An 18611-nucleotide genomic window follows, 5' to 3' on the forward strand; every position below is an offset into this window, starting at 1 on the left:
GGCACGCCGTTGGGGCATGAGACGCTGGCACCTGACCGCCCAGAGGCAGAGCAGGCACCTGAAGAGGTGCTTCCAGGTCAATCCTCGTCCTCCTCTCCCGACGAGGCGGTGGCAGGGGCGTCACCATCAGAGCCCCCGCCTATTGACCTGAAGGTGCACCAGGACCTTCTGCGGAGGGTGGCGAAAGCCATCAACTTACCCGTTGAAGAAGTCCAGGAGGTGGATGACCCCATCACGGATGTCGTGGGAGCAGACGCCCCCGTGAGAGTGGCGCTACCGTTCATCTGCACGATCCAGCGGAACAATGCCGCCATTTGGCAGTCGCCATCCTCTGTCCCTCCCACGGCACGCGGCGTGGAGAGAAAGTATTCCGTACCACCTAAAGGGTACGAGTACCTTTACGTGCACCCCACACCGGACTCCTTAGTAGTACAATCCGTGAACGACCGGGAGCGTAATGGACAGCCGGCAGCTGCGCCCAAGTCTAAGGAGTCCAAACGCATGGACTTGCTGGGACGCAAGATTTACTCAGCGGGCGGCCTACAACTCCGCATCGCGAATCAAATGGCCTTGCTATCCCGGTACACGTTTAATATCCTGGGATGCCTGGGGAAGTTCGCGGAGCTGACCCCGCAGGACTCCCGCCGAGAATTCTCGGCCCTCCTAGAAGAGGGCAAGCTGGCCTCCAGAACCTTGATTAAAGCTGCGGTCGACTCAGCGGACTCGGGGGCCAGGACGGTGGCGTCCGGTGTAACCATGCGACGCATTGCATGGCTGCAGTCGTCCACTTTGCCGCCGGAGGTACAATATACCCTCCAGGACCTTCCCTTCGAAATGCAGGGCCTGTTCTCCGAGAAAACGGACACACGAATTCAGACCCTGAAGGACGGACGAGTGGCAATCCGCACTTTGGGGATGCATACCCCGGCCACTCAGAGGCGTCCCTTCCGGCAGCAGCCCTATCGGCCCGGGCAGCAGGCCAGGTCTCGGCCATTTAATAACCGCAGGGCTCCATTCCGCCGCAGACCATCAGGCGGACGGCGTAACCAGTCCCAAGGCTCGTCCAAGGCCCCTCAAGGCCCCAAGCCGACCTTTTGATGGGACGCCCGAGGACGGCGCACCACTCTCACCCCAGGATCCATCCCCTTTGTTTTCAAGTCGTCTTTCCCGCTTCCTTCAGGCGTGGTGTTCTGTAACATCGGACAGCTGGGTGCTCAACACCATTCAGCACGGCTACCGCCTACAGTTTATTTCGCCCCCTCCCTCCCACCCACCTTCCCCGTCCCTCTTCAGGGACCCCTCTCACGAGCAAGTCCTCTTACAGGAGGTCCAGACTCTGTTGAGCGTGGGTGCCATCGAGGAGGTGCCCCCCGGCAGGCGGGGCAGGGGATTCTACTCCAGGTATTTTCTCATCCCCAAGGCGAAAGGAGGTCTTCGTCCCATCTTAGACCTCAGGGAGCTAAACAAATACCTCTGCAAACTCAAGTTTCGGATGGTAACCTTGGGGACCATTATCCCTTCCTTGGATCCGGGAGACTGGTTTGCCGCCCTCGACATGAAGGACGCTTACTTTCATGTGGCAATTTACCCCCCCCACAGACGCTACCTGCGCTTTCTGGTCAACGAGACCCACTACCAGTTTGCGGTGTTACCCTTCGGCCTCTCCACCGCACTGAGGGTATTCACCAAATGCATGGCGGTCGTAGCCGCAGCCCTCCGTCGTCGCCAAATCCATGTGTACCCGTATCTCGACGACTGGCTGATTCGTGGTCGTACCCAAGACCTGGTAGCAGCTCAGATGTCCGAGATGCTCCATCTGTTTCGGTCTCTCGGCCTGCTTGTCAACGCCGACAAGTCCCACTTAGTTCCGACACAAAGAGTGGAATTCATAGGAGCCGTCCTCGACTCCACTCTGGCCAGAGCCTGCCTCCCTCGGGCTCGGCACGAGACGTTGGCCTCCCTGATACGGTCACTGCAGGCCTTTCCAACGACAACAGTGCGGTGCTGCCTACGGCTCCTAGGCCACATGGCGGCGTGTACGTTTGTGACCGCGCACGCAAGGCTGCGACTTCGCCAGTTCCAAATGTGGCTGGCATCGGTGTACCGCCCTCAGCGCGACCTGCTAGAGATGGTGGTGGTGGTGCCGAGTTCCGCTCTCCAGTCGCTCATCTGGTGGCTGGATCCGGAGACGGTCTGCGCAGGGGTTCCCTTCCGCCCTCCTCGGCCGTCGATCACCCTGACCACGGACGCATCGGCGCTTGGATGGGGGGCTCACATGGGAGACCTGCACACCCAGGGCCTCTGGTCAGCCCAGGAGCTCTCCCTCCATATCAACGTTCGGGAGTTGAGAGCGATCCGTCTGGCGTGTCTCGCCTTTCTGACTCACCTTCAGGACCGCTGTGTAGCGGTGTACACGGACAACACCACGGCCATGTTCTATGTCAACAAACAGGGCGGAGCTCGATCCTCCCCGCTCTGCAAGGAGGCGATGCTCCTCTGGGACCTTTGCGTGACCCACTCGATTCGCCTCGAAGCGTTTTTTCTGCCAGGAGTACAGAACACGCTGGCCGACCGTCTGAGCAGGTCCTTCGCCTCCCACGAGTGGTCCCTTCGCCCAGATGTGGCTTACGCAATCTTCCAGAGGTGGGGATTTCCCCAGGTAGACCTCTTCGCCTCCCGGGCCAACAGGAAGTGCCACAGGTTCTGCTCCTTCCAAGGTCAAGCTCCAGGCTCCCTCTCGGATGCGTTTCTCCTGCCGTGGACAGAGTCCCTCCTTTACGCGTTCCCTCTGTTCCCGCTCGTCCACCGAGTGCTCCTCAAGCTTCGGAGAGACAGGGCTCGCGTAATACTCGTCGCTCCGGCCTGGCCGAGACAACATTGGTACACCATGCTGCTCGAGCTGTCGGTTCGGGATCCCATTCCCCTCCCGCTATGGCCGGACCTCATCACTCAGGACCTCGGCAGGCTTTGTCACCCGAACCTGCAGTCCCTGCATCTTACAGCTTGGTTCCTGAGTGGTTGACCGACGCAGAGAGAGGATGTTCGGCGGCGGTGCAGCAAGTTCTGCTGGAAAGCAGAAAGCCTTCCACGCGCTCTACTTACCTCGCGAAGTGGAAACGCTTTGCGCTATGGTGTGACCAGCGAAGTCTTAACCCCTTCTCAGCCCCCATCCAGACCGTCCTCGATTACCTCTGGTACCTGAAGGGTCAAGGTCTCGCGATCTCGTCCCTCAGGGTGCACCTGGCAGCTCTGTCGGCCTTTCGACCCGCTGTAGGAGGCCGCTCCGTCTTCTCCAACCCAATGGTAGCCCGCTTTCTCAAAGGGTTAGACCGTCTCTACCCTCAGGTGCGTCCTCCTGCTCCGACTTGGGATCTGAACCTGGTTCTCGCCCAGATGATGGGCCCGCCCTTCGAGCCCTTAGCCACGTGCTTTCTGCTCTATCTCACCTGGAAGACGGCCTTTCTCGTGGCAATCACATCCGCCAGGCGAGTCTCAGAACTCCGCGCCCTGACGGTCGGTCCCCCGTATACCGTCTTTCACAGGGACAAGGTGCAGCTTCGACCACACCCGGCCTTCCTCCCCAAAGTGGTCTCGGCCTTTCACCTCAACCAGGAGATCTTCCTCCCGGTCTTCTTCCCGAAGCCGCACGCCTCACCTCGTGAGCAGCAGCTCCACACCCTGGACGTCCGCAGGGCCCTCGCTTTCTACATTGACCGAACGAAGCCCTTCCGGCGTTCGACACAGCTGTTCGTAGCGATCGCAGACCGCATGAAAGGCGAACCGGTTTCTTCACAGCGAATTTCCTCCTGGGTGACGGCCTGCATACGAACGTGCTACGAGCTTGCTCGCGTCCCCCCGTGCCGACTCACTGCACACTCGACCAGGGCGCACGCCTCGTCGGCCGCCTTCCTGGCCCATGTTCCTATCCAGGACATCTGCAGAGCGGCCACCTGGTCTTCAGTCCACACCTTCGCCTCCCACTACGCGTTGGTGCAGCAGTCTCGAGACGACGCAGCCTTCGGCTCCGCGGTATTACACTCCGCCACGTCTCATTCCGACCCCACCGCCTAGGTAAGGCTTGGGAATCACCTACAATGGAATGCATAGGAGCAATCACTCGAAGAAGAAAAGACGGTTACTCACCGTAGTAACTGGTGTTCTTCGAGATGTGTTGCTCCTATCCATTCCAGACCCGCCCTCCTTCCCCACTGTCGGAATAGCCGGCAAGAAGGAACTGAGGAGCGGACGGGCCGGCTGGGGTATATATCAGCCGCCATGGCGGCGCCACTCCAGGGGGCGCCAGCCGGCCCGCCGGAGTTGCTAGGGTAAAAATGTTCCAAAGAACCGTGCACGCGCGGCGCGCACACCTACAATGGAATGGATAGGAGCAACACATCTCGAAGAACACCAGTTACTACGGTGAGTAACCGTCTTTTCCTATATTTGGTTTTTGTTGCAGTATAATACGAAAATCCCATCTCACACAAATAAGTTGTAGCAAAAGGAAGGAGCACTCGAACTGCACGTTTAGCCACATTAAGGTACTCTTTTATTAGGCTGCTCAAAAAAGTATTCAGCGGAAGTTCCTTAAACTTTTGTTTCAAATCATAGTCAGAAATTAAGTCAGTTAGGCTTTCATAATCGTGTGCAGTAAAGCTGACTGGTTTGGCTGTAATTACAAACGGATTTCGAACCCAAGCATTATCATCAGTAGTTGTAGGAAAATATTCGAATAAAGAGGCCTGCAAGTCATGTAAGTGCTGTAAAATGGTGCTGGAAACGTCTTCATGGACTGTAGAATTTATTTCAGTCAGAAATTCATGTACTGTAGGGAAGCAGTCAAAGTTATTCTGTTCTACAGAAGATGCCCAGAATTCCAGTTTCTTTTTTAATGACAAAATTTTATCCATTGTAGTAAAAATGGTCACATTCTTTCCTTGCAGCAACAGATTAATTTAATTTAATTTTGCAAAAATATCTGCAAGATACACAAGTCTCATTAGCCATGAGGAATTTGTCAGACAGTCATTAAATTTTTGTCCTGAATTATCTGAAGTGAAGAATACCAGTAGTTCACTACGAAGCTCAAAAAGCCTCACAAGCACTTTTCCCCTGGATAGCCACCTCACTTCCGTTTGTAAAAGAAGCACTTTGTGCTGACTACCCATTTCCTCACACAAAATTTTAAATAACCTGGATTGAAGTGGTCAAGATTTGACAAAATTCATAACTTGTACTGCTTCATCGAGCACAATTTCCAGATATGCTGGTATTTTTTTAACTGCAAGTGCTTGTCTGTGTAGAACACAATGGCTCTTAGTGTTTTCTGGTGCCACACTTATGATTTGCATTACAGCTCCCGATCATCGCCTGAGCACTGTCAGTACATACATCAATACATTTTCCCCAACTAATTTCATGCTTTCTGATAAAATTGTTGATGCAGTTGAATATTTCTTCTCCAGTTGTGTTGCTTTGCAGAGATTCACATAAGAGCAGGTCCTCTTCAATAATATTATTAAATCTATATCAGATTTACTAATACTAGTACTAGTAGCCAGGGCCGGCTCCAGACCCCAGCGCGGCAAGCACGCGTGTGGGGCGGCCCTTTCCCGGGGGGGGCGGCAGGCTGGGCCGGCACACCTGCCGCAGTCATGCCTGCGGGAGGTCCACCGGAGCCCCTGGATGAGTGGACCTGCCGCAGGCATGACTGCGGAGGGGGCGCTCGTCCCGCGGCTCCAGTGGACCTCCCGCAGGCATGACTGCGGAGGGTTCGCTGGTCGCGCGGCTCGGCTGGACCTCCCGCAGGCATGCCTGCGGCAGCTCAAGCAGAGCCGCCGGACCTGCGAACCGTCCGCAGCCGCGGGAGGTCCAGCCGAGCCGCGCGACCAGCAGACCCTCCGCAGTCATGCCCGCGGGAGGTCCGCTGCTCCCGCGGCTCCGGGGCGCCTCCCGCGCATGACTGCTTGGGACGGCCAAATAGGTAGAGCCGCCCCTGCTAGTAGCACAGCAAGTCCTGAAACGTCAGTGGACTCATCTAGCTGCAATGAATACTCATGGCAAATTTTCAGTTGGCAAACTAGCTCTTTTTCTATGTCATTGGCAAGATCTTTAATACGGCGTGCAATAGTATTATTTGACAACTGTACAGCATCAATTTTTTTACTAGACTGCGCGCTCAACATGCACGTTACAGTATCTTTCGCACAAGGCTTGATAAGCGTTTCTCCAATAGTGTGAGCTTCTCCAGCAAGCGCTATATGGTAACTTACTTGATAAGATCCCTCTGTTGTACTTTCGTTGTCTGTTTTAGTAATTTTAATCATCGAAAGTTTACAATTTCCAAGTGAGTCACGCTTCCTCTGGAAAAAAATTATATCTTTGTCTTTGTATTCAGCATGCTTGGTTTCCAAATGCCTACGAAGTTTAGCAGTAGCCAATGAACTGTTTGCTAGTATTTTGCTGCACACGACACACTGCGCATCAGGAACATCTTTATTTCCAACACACGTAAAACCAAGACACAACTTTCATCATACTTTTGTTTCGGTCTTTTAACACCTGCTGCTTCTTGTTTTTTCATATACTTCAGTGGAAATTCTTTCACCTTGGATAACTCACTAGTACTAACAGATTTTTCAGCAACAAAAGACTGTGATTGTTCATCCTCACTTTGAAGTGTCTCAATATTTTGCTTGTTTATTTCGGCCACAGTTGGGAGTACCAGAAGAACTCGCTTTTCGATCCAAAGTTCCTTCTTTTAGCCACAATTCCATGGTGATTAGGTTTAGTAACAATATTTAGAGGTACTGATTTTTGTCAAATTTTGTTTGTCACAAATATTTATATTGTTTCGAGCAAAGCTAGTTTAGTTGTGCTTACCGCATACACGGTAAAGACCCACAGGTTTGAACGTGTTGAGTGAATATGTTATATTCAACATGGCGTAAAGAGAATGGTATGTGCATACCACTGCAGTTCACGCAGCCTCGAGCAGAAGAGGTACAACGTCACTAACTGAAACGTGCCCGAAAGAGGTAGATGTCAACATGCTTGCGTACCACGTTCTCTTTACGCCATGATATTCAATATGAGATCTATCAATAACCCGGAAAAAGAGTTTTATGTTAATTATAGTCACTCAAAGAGTTGTAAACTATGCTTCAAATATGCCAAATTTAAAATTAAAAATAATTTAAAGACCCTTTCTAGAGAGTGTCCTTCTAGAGAGTAGGAAGCCATCCACGTGCCGAGCCTACCTAGTGAAGTGGTCCAGGTTCTCCAGGTTGGGGGGCGAGCAGGGTACTACCCCAATGGCTGCCCCACTCCAACTTATCCTTGAGTACCTCCTTCACCTTAGAACTCAGGGCCTGGCGCCTTCCTCCGTCAGGGTGCACCTGGCTGCTATTTCAGCGTTCCATCCACCGGTCCAGGTTTCTCCCATGCCATGACTGGGCATTTCCTCAAGGGGCTAGACCGGTCCTTTCTGTATGTTAGAACCCCTGTTCCTCAGTGGGATCTAAACTTGGTGTTATCCTGCCTCACGGGGCCCCCGTTCGAACCCCTGGCCACATGCTCATGGTCTCACTTTTCATGGAAGGTAGCCTTCCTCGTGGCTATCACGTCAGCCCAGTGGGTATCGGAGCTCAGGGCCCTGACCTGCGACCCCCCACACACACGGTCTTTCACAAGGACAAGGTACAGCTCCGCCCACACCCTGCATTCCTCCCTAAGGTGGTCTCCGCCTTTCACATGGGCCAGGACATCTTTCTGCCTATCCTCTGCCCCAAACCTCATGTCTCTAACGAGGAACGCCGCCTCCATACGCTCAATGTGCGCAGGGCACTGCCTTTGTATCTAGATCGGACTAAGCCATTCCGCAGGTCCTTGCAACTCTTTGTTGCTTCAGCTGAGCGCATGAAGGGTCAACTGATTTCCACCCAGAGGCTTTCCTGGTGGATTACATTGTGCATCCATACATGCTACGACCTAGCAGGGGTTCCCTCACCACCTATCATGAGGGTGCACTCGACAAGGGCTCAGGCCTCATCAGCTGTCTTTGTGGCCCATGTCCCTATCCAGGATATCTGTAGAGCCACTACCTGGTCCTCAGTACACACATTCATGTCGCACTATGCGATTGTCTCCCATGCCAAGGATGACGCTTGTTTCGGTAGAGCTGTGCTTCAGTCAGGGAATCTGTAAACTCCTACCCACCTCCATCAGACTTGCAATCACCTACTGTGGAATACACATGAGCAAGCACTTGAAGAAGAAAGGATAGTTATCTGTTCCATAACTGGCATTCTTCGAGATGTGTTGCTCATGTCTATTCCACATCCTGCCCTCCTTCCCCTCTGTCGGAGTTGGTCCGGCAAGAAGGAACTGAGGGTGGGGGGAGCACATAGCTCCCCTTATAGCACGCTATGGAGGTGCCACTCCAGGGGTCACAGCAGCACTCCTCCTATGGGTACTGCTAAGGGAAAAACTTCCGGCACCAGTGTACTTGGTGAGCACGCACACCTACTGTGGAATAGATATAAGCAGCACATCTCAAAGAATGCCAGTTACAGAACAGGTAACTGTCTTTTCCAGGAAGAAATCGATTACTATATTATATTGCAAAATATGGAGGAAGTTCAGTACATGGTGGGTACAGAGCTAAAAAGCACCCAATATTGCCCAAATAAAATATTTCCCTTAAAATGGACTTTCCCTGGGACTGAAGGTGAACATACTATGCAACATGCTTCAACTCTTTTCATCATTCTAGCAGTAAACAAGCCAAGGCTCATCCTGTCAAAAGATTCCTAAGAACTACAATACTTTTTTTTAACCCACAAGAAAGATATTGAGTTGCTCCTTGGTGATTGAATTTAGTTCTAGATGCTCTCACCAAAACATCATTTGGATCTCTACATTTAGATTTCTTGTACTGTCTTTCTGTTTAAAGTGGCATTTGTAGTGGCAATCATCTCAGCCTGGTACATTTCCAAACTAAAGAGACTATCTGTGGAACCTCAGTACTTCATTTTTAATGCAAAATAGCGCTTCATCCGGATCAGTCTTCATCCCTAACATAGACACAATTTTCCATCATGCTTAAGAAGTGTAGTTTATCCTTCCTTTTATCCTAAGATCATTCATCCTAATAGAAAAAAATATAAGTGCTGTCCTAATTTATCTAAAAAGGACTAAAGCCTTCAGAAATTCATTTCCAATTCATCTTCTGTCAGCTTGCAGTTAAAACTTTGAAATCTACAATTTCTTGATGTCTAAAACTATACATGCTGAAGTTTACAAAACAACAAATGCACATTAGACCAGAATTGTGTCAATGGGTAGAGAAATCTTTTGTATTTTATGAGGTCTGCAAAGATAGGTATTTGATCCTCTGTGCACACCTTTCCTAAACATTAAAATTGGATGCATAGGCCTGTGCAGATGCTGCTTTTGGAAGTTTTGAACTGCATGCTAAAAGACCTACTTGCTTCTCACTTACATTTATTAAACTTCTTGTAAATAGTTTAGGTATTAATTTGATTTCCACTGATAAACACATACATACATACACAGAGATTTACTGCTGTTATCATAATAGTGAACTTGGCCATGAATGATGAAAGACTTCCAATAGAACTGAAAGGCAACACATTGAAAACTAATAAAAGGCATTTCCTTTTATATTGCACAAAAATTAATCCATGAAACCGACTACCATAAAATATCATTGAGTATTAGAGCTTAAGATTCAAAAAGAGGTTTGTCATAAGAATGGCCCTACTGGGTCAGATCAAAGGTCCATCTAGCCCAGTATACTGTCTTCAGACAGTGGCCAGTGCCAGGTGCCCCAGAGGGAATGAAAGAACAGGTAATCATCAAGTGATCCATCCCCTGTCTGCTCATTCCCAGCTTCTGGCAAACAAAGACTAGGGACACCATTCCTGCCCATTCTGGCTAATAGCCATTGATGGACCTATCCTCCATGAATTTATCTAGTTCTTTTTTGAACCCCGTTATGGTCTTGGCCTTCGCAAAATCCTCTAGCAAGGAATTCCATAGGTTGACTGTGTGTTGTGTGAAGAGATACTTCCTTTTATTTGTTTTAACCTGCTGCCTATTAATTTCATTTGCTGACCCCTAGTTGTTGTGTTATGAGAAGTAGTAAACAACACTCTGCTTATCTGCTGTCTCTATGCCAGTCATGATTTTATAGACCTCAATCATATCTCCCCTTAGCCACCTCTTTTCCAAACTGGAAAGTTCCATTCTTATTAATCTCTTCTCATACGGAAGCTGTTCCATATCCCTAATCATTTTTGTTGCCCTTTTCTGAACCTTTTCCAATTCCAGTATATCTTTTTTTTGAGATGGGGTGGCCACATCCGCACACAGTATTCAAGATGTGGGCATACCATGGATTTATATAGAGGCAACATGATATTTTCTGTTTTGTTATTTATCCCTTTCTTAATTATTCCCAGCATTCTATTCATTTTTGATTCCTGCTGCACATTGAGTGGATGTTGTCAGAGAACTATCCACAATGACTCCAAGATCTCTTTCTTGAGTGGTAACAGCTAATTTACACCCCATCATTTTATATGTATAGTTGGGATTGTGTTTTCCAACATGCATTACTTTGCTTTTATCAACACTAAATTTAATCTGCTATTTTGTTGCCCAGTCACCCAGTTTTGAGAGATCTTTTATAGCTCTTCGCAGTCTGCCTGGGTCTTAACTATCTTTAGTAATTTCGTATCATCTTCAAATTTTGCCACCTCACTGTTTACCCCTTTTTCCAGATCATTTATGAATATGTTGAATAAGACTAGTCCCAGAACAGACCCCTGGGGACATGACTATTTACCTCTCTCCATTCTGAAAACTGACTATTTATTCCTACCCTTTGTTTCCTATCTTTTAACTAGTTACCAATCCATGAGAGCACCTTCCCTTTTATCCCGTGGCAGCTTACTTTGCGTAAGAGCCTTTGGTGAGGGAGGCGTTCTGAAAGCCTTGTCAAAGGCTTTCTGAAAATGTAAGTACACTATACCCACTGGATCCCCTAGGTCCACATGCTTGTTGACCCCTTCAAGGAATTCTAGTAGATTGGTGAGGCATGATTTCCCTTTACTAAAACCATGTTGACTCTTCCTCAACAAATTATGTTCATCTGTATGTCTGACAATATTGTTCTTTATTTTAGTTTCAACCAGTTTGCTCGGTACTGAAGTCAGGTTTACAGGCCTGTAATTGCCGGGATCACCTCTGGAGCCCTTTTTAAAAATTGGCGTCACGATAGCTATCCTCCAGTCATCTGGTACAGAAGCTGATTTAATGATAGGTTACAGACTACAGTTAGTAGTTCTGCAATTTCACATTTGAGTTCCTTCAGCTCTCTTGGGTGAATACCATTTGGTTCTGCTGTTTAATTTATCAATTTGTTCCAAAACCTACCTCAATCTGCGACAGTTCCTCAGATCTGTCACCTAAAAAGAATAGCTCAGGTTTGGGAATCTCCCTCATGCCCTCATCCATGAAGACCAATGCAAAGAATTTATTTAGTTTCTCTGCAATTGCCTTATCGTCCTTGAGTGCTCCTTGGTTAATTAGCAGGCTTGCTGTTTCTGATGTACTTAAAAACAAATTTGCTATTACTTGTTGAGTCTTTGGCTAACCGTTCCTCAAATTCTTTTTTGGCCTTCCTAATTGTATTTTTACACTTCATTTGCCAGTGTTTATGCTCCTTTCTATTTTCCTCACTAGGATTTAACTTCCACTTTTTAAAGGATGCCTTTTTGCCTCTCACTGCTTCTTTTACTTTGTTGTTTAGTCACAGTAGCTCTTTTTTGGGTCTCTTACTATGTTTTTTTTAATTTGAGGTATACATTTAGGGCTGAGCCTCTATAATGGTGTCTTTTAAAAGTTCCCACATAGCTTGCAGAGATTTCACTTCAATTTCTGTTTAACTAACCTCCTCATTTTTGTGTAGTTCCCATTTCTGAAATTAAATGCTACAGTGTTGGGCCCCTGTGGTGTTTTTCCTGCCACAGGGATATTACATTTAATTATATTATAGCTACTATTACCAAGTGGTCCAGCTATAGTCACTTCTTGAACCAGATCCTGTGCTCCACTTAGGACTAAATCAAGAAGTGCCTCTCCTCTAATGGGTTCCAGGACCAGCTGCTCCAAGAAGCAGTCATTTAAGGTGTCAAGAAACTTTATCTCTGCATTCTGTCCTGAGGTGACATGTAGCCAGTCAATAGGGGGATAGTTGAAATCCCGCATTATTATTATTGAGTTTTTTATGTTAATAGCCTCTCTAATCTCCCTGAGCATTTCAGTCACTATCACCATCCTGGTCAGGTGGTCGGTAATATATCCCTACCGCTATATTCTTATTAGAGCATGGAATTTCTATTCAGAGAGATTCTATGGTACAGTTTGATTCATTTACGATTTTTACTTCATTTGATTCTACGCTTTCTTTCACATTTAGTGCCACTCTCCCACCAGCATGACCTGTTCTGTCCTTCCGATATATTTGTACCCTGGTATTACTGTATCCCATTGATTATCCTCATTCCACCAAGTTTGTGATACCTATTATATCACTATCCTCATTTAATATGAGGCACTCTAGTTCACCCATTTTATTATTTAGACTTCTAGCATTGGTATATAAGCACTTTAAAAACTTGTCACTTTTTAGCTGTAATTGAATGAAACTTTTTTTTTCATTTGACTGTTTCTGATCAGACCCTGCCTGTATTTTATCATTTTCCATCCTCTCGTCCTCACTAAGACATAGATATTCTCTATTAACAGATCCTCCCCTAAGGGATGTCCGAACCATATGCTCCTCCACACCTGTCAGCTTTTCCCCAGCCCTTAACATTAAAAAGGTCATAGAGCAGTTTTTAAACTAAGTGACAGCAATCCGGTTCCATTTTGGTTTAGGTGAAGGCCATCCTTCCTGTATAGACTCCCCCTTCCCCAAGTTTCCCCAGTTCCTAATAAATCTAAACCCTCCTCCCTACCCCATCGTCTCATCCACACATTGAGACTCTGGAGTTCTGCCTAACTGGCCCTGCGCGTGGAACTGGGAGCATCTCAGCGAATGCTACCTTGGAGGTCCTGGACATCAATCTCTTACCTAGCAGCCGAAATTTGGCCTCCAGGACCTTTCGCCTATCCTTCTATATGTCATTGGTACCTACATGTATCACGACCACAGGCTCCTCCCCAGCACTACACATAAGTCTATCTAGAAGTCTCGAGAGATCCACAACCTTCACACTAGGCAGGCAAGTTACCATGCAGTTCTCCCACATATGACTATGGATAATAAGAACATTCACAGTTACAAAACATATTATCTACAATTTTAAAGGCTATAAACTTTCAGACTTCAAAGCATAAGCCAACCATTAACTTCATGGGGCTAGGAAGAATATGTCCTTTATAGGTATTTTAATTGTCTATTATGGCATTTCTTTCCTTTCAAGCATATGGTACTAGCCAGTGTCAGAGATAGGATACCCAACTAGATGGAGCCCTTGTTGACCTGGTAAGGCAACTTCTATGTTCCGATGTTAAAGTAAGCCATACAGTCCATCACTCTTTTGTGTAATTCAGTAGTTTAAAAATGGGTATTTTTTCAGATCAACATCTTTTTGAATGGACAACATGTTGAAACATTTCAGGAAGATCTTACATTTACGTCAGATGCAGTTGTTTCACTTGATTCACCAAAGACAGATGATGAGTTAAGAGGTATGTTTGTCTTTTATATCACTGACTTTTATCTCTAACTATTATTTATACTTTTTACTAGGTATTCATCTTTGTCTCTGTATAAACCTCAATGTCATGAGAAATACTTGCATAAAGTTTTGATTTGTGTGGCACATAGCACTATCCACATGTTAGACGCAGGGACAAGAACAAAGTTTTTCCAGTGGCAACAGAGAGTGGAAAGCACTGCACTGGGAGCACCTCCTGCTTGAAACAGGAGTGTGACACCTACATGTAGTGAAAGAAGGGGGGAGAAAAATGGGGGAAATGATGGTGTAGAGCAGGCAAAAAGCCATGTGGCTAACCACTTAGATTGACTCTGTAAGGGTCCCCAGCCTTTGAGACTTGAGTCCCCTGGGTTTGTCTACGCCACAGAGGTGTGATTGCAGCATGGATGTACTTAAGCTACCTTTGATCTAGCTGGCTTGAGTAATAATACAGTGGAGTCAGGTAGTACAGACTTCAGTATAGGCTAGCTACTCAAGCATGAATACACTTGAGGGCCTGTGCTGCTGCAGCTTCATTGCTGTAATCACTTGAGCTAGCTAGATCAAAGCTAGCTAGGTCTTCAGCTACCTGGGCTTCAGTCATACCTGTTGATTGCAGTGTAGACATACACTTTGTTATACGTCTCTGGTCACAGGTTACAGAACAAAATACACTCCTGGCTTATCTACCGAGATCCTCTTTCAAAAAGAAGCCAAACAGGATGGAAAACAAAACAAATGTGTATATATATATATCATTAATTGATCATTTATAATTTGACTTGAGGATATATATTGGAAAAAGAATGGTTACTTTCCTTTTGTTCTTCCAAACTTCTTGTACTCATAATAAGACCTAGCTCTTATATGGCATTTTTCATCTGTAGATCTCAAAGCATTGCTAAGATTACTCTAGTCTGCTTTGTAAATTTAATTACATTTACTAAGTTGAAATATTGTCTACACATAGAAATTTTACCCGGACAATAGTAATTGCAGTAAATCAACAGCATGGTATTCCCAAAATACCCTATGCTCCTTTTGCTTCACTGCTGAACAGTGTGCATTCAGGAATTTTTCTTGCTGTGCATTGTGGGATGCATAGCCAAAGCCAAGCTAATTCGGATTTTTTTAAATCTGAGGCACAGCTGATGGAGGAGGGCCTGGCTGGCTTGGTATGCAAATTGGAGGACATACTTACAACTACCAAAATGACTAACTCCTACCAACAACATATCTTTCCCTGTCCAGAAAACTAGGAAGTTCAATGGCAACAAACTGCTGAAGCAAAACTACCTGTGCGCTGTGATCCGTCATGTCCTTGCAGAATACTGAATTGAACAACTTCTGAAAACCAGGAATTCAGCATTGTTTGCCAATGTAACCGTAACTCTGCCATCTTTCAACAATCCAATACACCCTGTTAACACTCACACCTTTACTCTGCCAGTCCCACAGTTGTTGAAATGTACAAGCTCTTCACCTCCTCTTACAACCCATTCTCTCACCCACAGAAATCCATTTACCACTACAGAAAGATAATGAGGAACAAAAAATGCTCACGTCACCTTTCCTCTGGAAAGAGTAGCGAGATTCTCTGGCTGAGCCGTAGAGCCAGATCAGACTGGTGGAAGCAGAAGGCAATCAGGGAATCACCAGCAAACTTCCCCAGACCACAGAGCCATGACCAGAAGGGACAGCCAGAGAGGGCTGAAGGTTGGGGAATGATGGAGAGCAGTGGCGGATTAACAAATTTGCCACCCCTAGGCCCGAGTGTGCCACAACTCCCCTATTCCCCCCCCCCACACACACACACTAGCTCACCTCCGCTCCCCCGCAGCATGCCTGAGACGGAGAGGGGAGAAGGGGAGTTGTGACACACTCGGGGGATGGCGGAGATGGAGTGATGGTGAGCTGGGGCAGGGAGCGGTTCCCTTCCCCCCCCGAAGAGTTACTCCCCGTGCCCGCCGGCCCCAGGTCACCCCTGCTATCCCCCAAGTGCGCCACTACTCGCTTCTCCCTCCCTCCCAGTGTTTTCACATGGCAAGTCTGGGAGGGAGGGGGGAGAAGGGGAGTTGTGGCGCTCGGGGGATGGCAGTGGTGGAGTGGAGGTGAGCTGGGGTGGGGAGCGGTTCCCAGCCCTCCCCGGGTTACTCCCTGTGCCCGCGGGCCCCAGCTCACCTCTGCTCCGCCTCTTCCGAGTGCCGCTTTTGCGCAGCAAGCCTGGGAGGTAGGTGGAAGGAAGGAAGCGTGGCGCGCCTGGGGTAGGAGGTGGGCCGGGGATTTGGGGAAGAGGCAGAGTTGGGGAGGGGGCATGAGGAAATTTGCCGCCCCTGCAAATTTGCCGCCCTAGGCCTAGGCCTTGTTGGCTTAGGCGATAATACGCTGCTGATGGAGAGGTGAACTAGCTGATGTCTCCAGGAGTAAGTTAGAACCAGACCTGAGAATTAAATAAGGATGAGAAGCACCCAACCTAGAGGGGCTAGGGTTAGGGATGGTGAGAGATGCCAAAGCCATACTTGAGAGGTGAGACAGTAAGAGATGCCAGAACCATACCTGAGAGTTTACACAGAGCGAGAGATGCTGGAGCTGTACTGGAGAGCTGGAATATGATGAGAGACACCAGACACCTACTGGATGTGTCAATGGACTATTGGGACTTGAAAGACTTAATGTACTCTTTGGACTGTGCTGGGGAATTCTGAATTATGGTTGTGGGAATTTTGTAATAAATTACCCCACAGACCTAGTTATACTCAAAAATTGGAATTACTGCGCACTCAGGAAGAAAGGAGAAACTGAGGCAGGCTTATCTGTTGTACTGCAGCTTGCCCCAGGAGAAATGTGGGCAGGCGATCGGCCCCTGGGAAGAGGGATACTCCAAGTGCCTGGAATTTGGAAAGGGCCACTATGAGGCCACCCCTATGTCAGACAAATATGGAGTTCACAGGAAACCAATTCCTATGTTCCTGTCAAATTTAGCTAACCAGATTATTTGAGGGAGTGCCAAAGAAATTCAAGGAGGGCAAAGCAGTGGCTAAGCCTGACCTCTCTCTCATCAAGCCAAAACTTTCCATAAAAATAAATCTATTTAGAGAATTTGAGATTCAGAACACTTTCTAGTTCTGCTTTGTTTAAAGGGACATTGTCAAAGACTTGATTCATGTAAAATACTGTTTGATGGAAAGAGCAATACAGCAGTTACCATACACGCAACAAATAAGTTTAAAAACTGTGATATTTTAATTTTTAAAGGAGCACTACATTTAGTTTTCTTTACCAACTATGAAATAGGTACAAATGACTACAAGTGGGATTACTCATGGGATTGCAGATTCTGCCAAAACAACCAGAGAGGTGCATTGCCCCACAAAAAAAGTTTATTCAAAAAGAGTGAAGTTTGAAAGTGTGTTTTAATGGAGTTCGGGTAACCCATCTTCCCCACCCCCAAATGTTCCACCTTTAGGAAACTTCAACATGAAAAAAATTAAAATGTTAGAAAGTCTAGAAATGAACATTTAAGGTAGTCAATCATTTCCCCATATCCATTAATCCTCTCAATCATTCACTTTTGCTCCAACTGACTTGCACTTTTTCTCCAAGGAATGAATTTCCAATATACTATAATACTAAAACATATACAATATTATTCACTTAAAAAATCCTTATTTCCTGCACAATTAAAAGTACAACCTTTATAACTTGATCTTACTGGAACTACTAGAGACAGTACGCAAAACACAAACTTCAAAGACACCTATTCCATCAAAATGTATGATTTATTTATTTATTTTATAATTTATTTTGTATTTTTACACAGATCTGCCATGTGGTCCACATACATATCGTTTAGAAGATCTTGCTTATACTAGAAGTGGAGACAAAGGCAACTCTGCAAATATAGGTATGTTTCTATTCTAATGTTGTAATGTAGGGAAGATTTTCAAAGGCACAAATGGCAACTTAGATGCCTAATTCTTATTGACTTTCAGTAATAGGTGCTGAACTGTCATTTGTACCTTTGAAAATCTCCCCCATAATCTGATTCCTTTCTTATTACCTGGATGCGGAAAAGGAAATCTATCCTGTAACATCAGTACTAGTACTCTCTTAATGAAAAATATTTACTTCTCTGTAGTTTATTTTAAATATCCATGAGCATGTGTTAACTGTTTAGTTAATTGACGTTTATCCAGTATGTGTTTAAATATAAAGTACATATAAAATATTTGTATATTGTATTGCATACAATACCTCTCTCTCTCGCGCACGCGCGCGCACACACACGCACACTTTGTTAAAAGAATGTTGTTGTTGCAAAGTCAAGAACTCAAAAGTTAGGAAATGCCAGAATTAAAGTGGTCTGTGCAACATTATTTCTATTTTCTTGTGCATATGCACTTAAATTATTGATTAATTACACGATCACATACTGTTTTTTCTTCATGTAAATCATATAACGCGTGTGTGTGTGTATATGTATATATATAAATTTAAAAAATAGTGTTTGGAAATTTAAAATCTCTATTTACATGTAAGTAATTGTTTTAATTACATTTTGACACCAAGAAGTGTTGTATGCCTGTGCTGCAAACTCATTATATTGATTAGATGCCTTCTTGCATTTAAAAAAAAAATTCTTCTGTTCCTTACTTCTGCAAGCATCAAATGGCTCTCTTACTTGTTGGAAGATGAGAGTGTGTGATGTTCAAAGCTCATTATGAATTAAAGGTGCGTTTGGGATTTGATTTGCTAAAAGGTGTCCCGCTGTGACTGATAAAGTAGATTTATTAATTTATTTGTAAAGAGACCAACATTCTT

General features: G+C 46.3%; 1 protein-coding gene across 3 annotated transcripts in view; it reads left to right on the top strand.

Moving 5' to 3' along the window:
* The window catches only part of LOC123371030, a 105229-nt gene that overhangs the window by 77228 nt on the left and 9390 nt on the right, over positions 1-18611 (top strand). For all 3 annotated transcript variants that reach the window (XM_045018132.1, XM_045018134.1, XM_045018133.1), the window contains 2 exons: positions 13671-13782; positions 17611-17694. In XM_045018132.1, the coding sequence (XP_044874067.1) occupies positions 13671-13782; positions 17611-17694 (196 nt within the window). The remainder of the gene's footprint in view (positions 1-13670; positions 13783-17610; positions 17695-18611) is intronic.

The sequence above is a fragment of the Mauremys mutica genome, chromosome 5 (genome assembly GCF_020497125.1).
Source record: "Mauremys mutica isolate MM-2020 ecotype Southern chromosome 5, ASM2049712v1, whole genome shotgun sequence".
NCBI classification, from domain to species: domain Eukaryota; kingdom Metazoa; phylum Chordata; order Testudines; family Geoemydidae; genus Mauremys; species Mauremys mutica.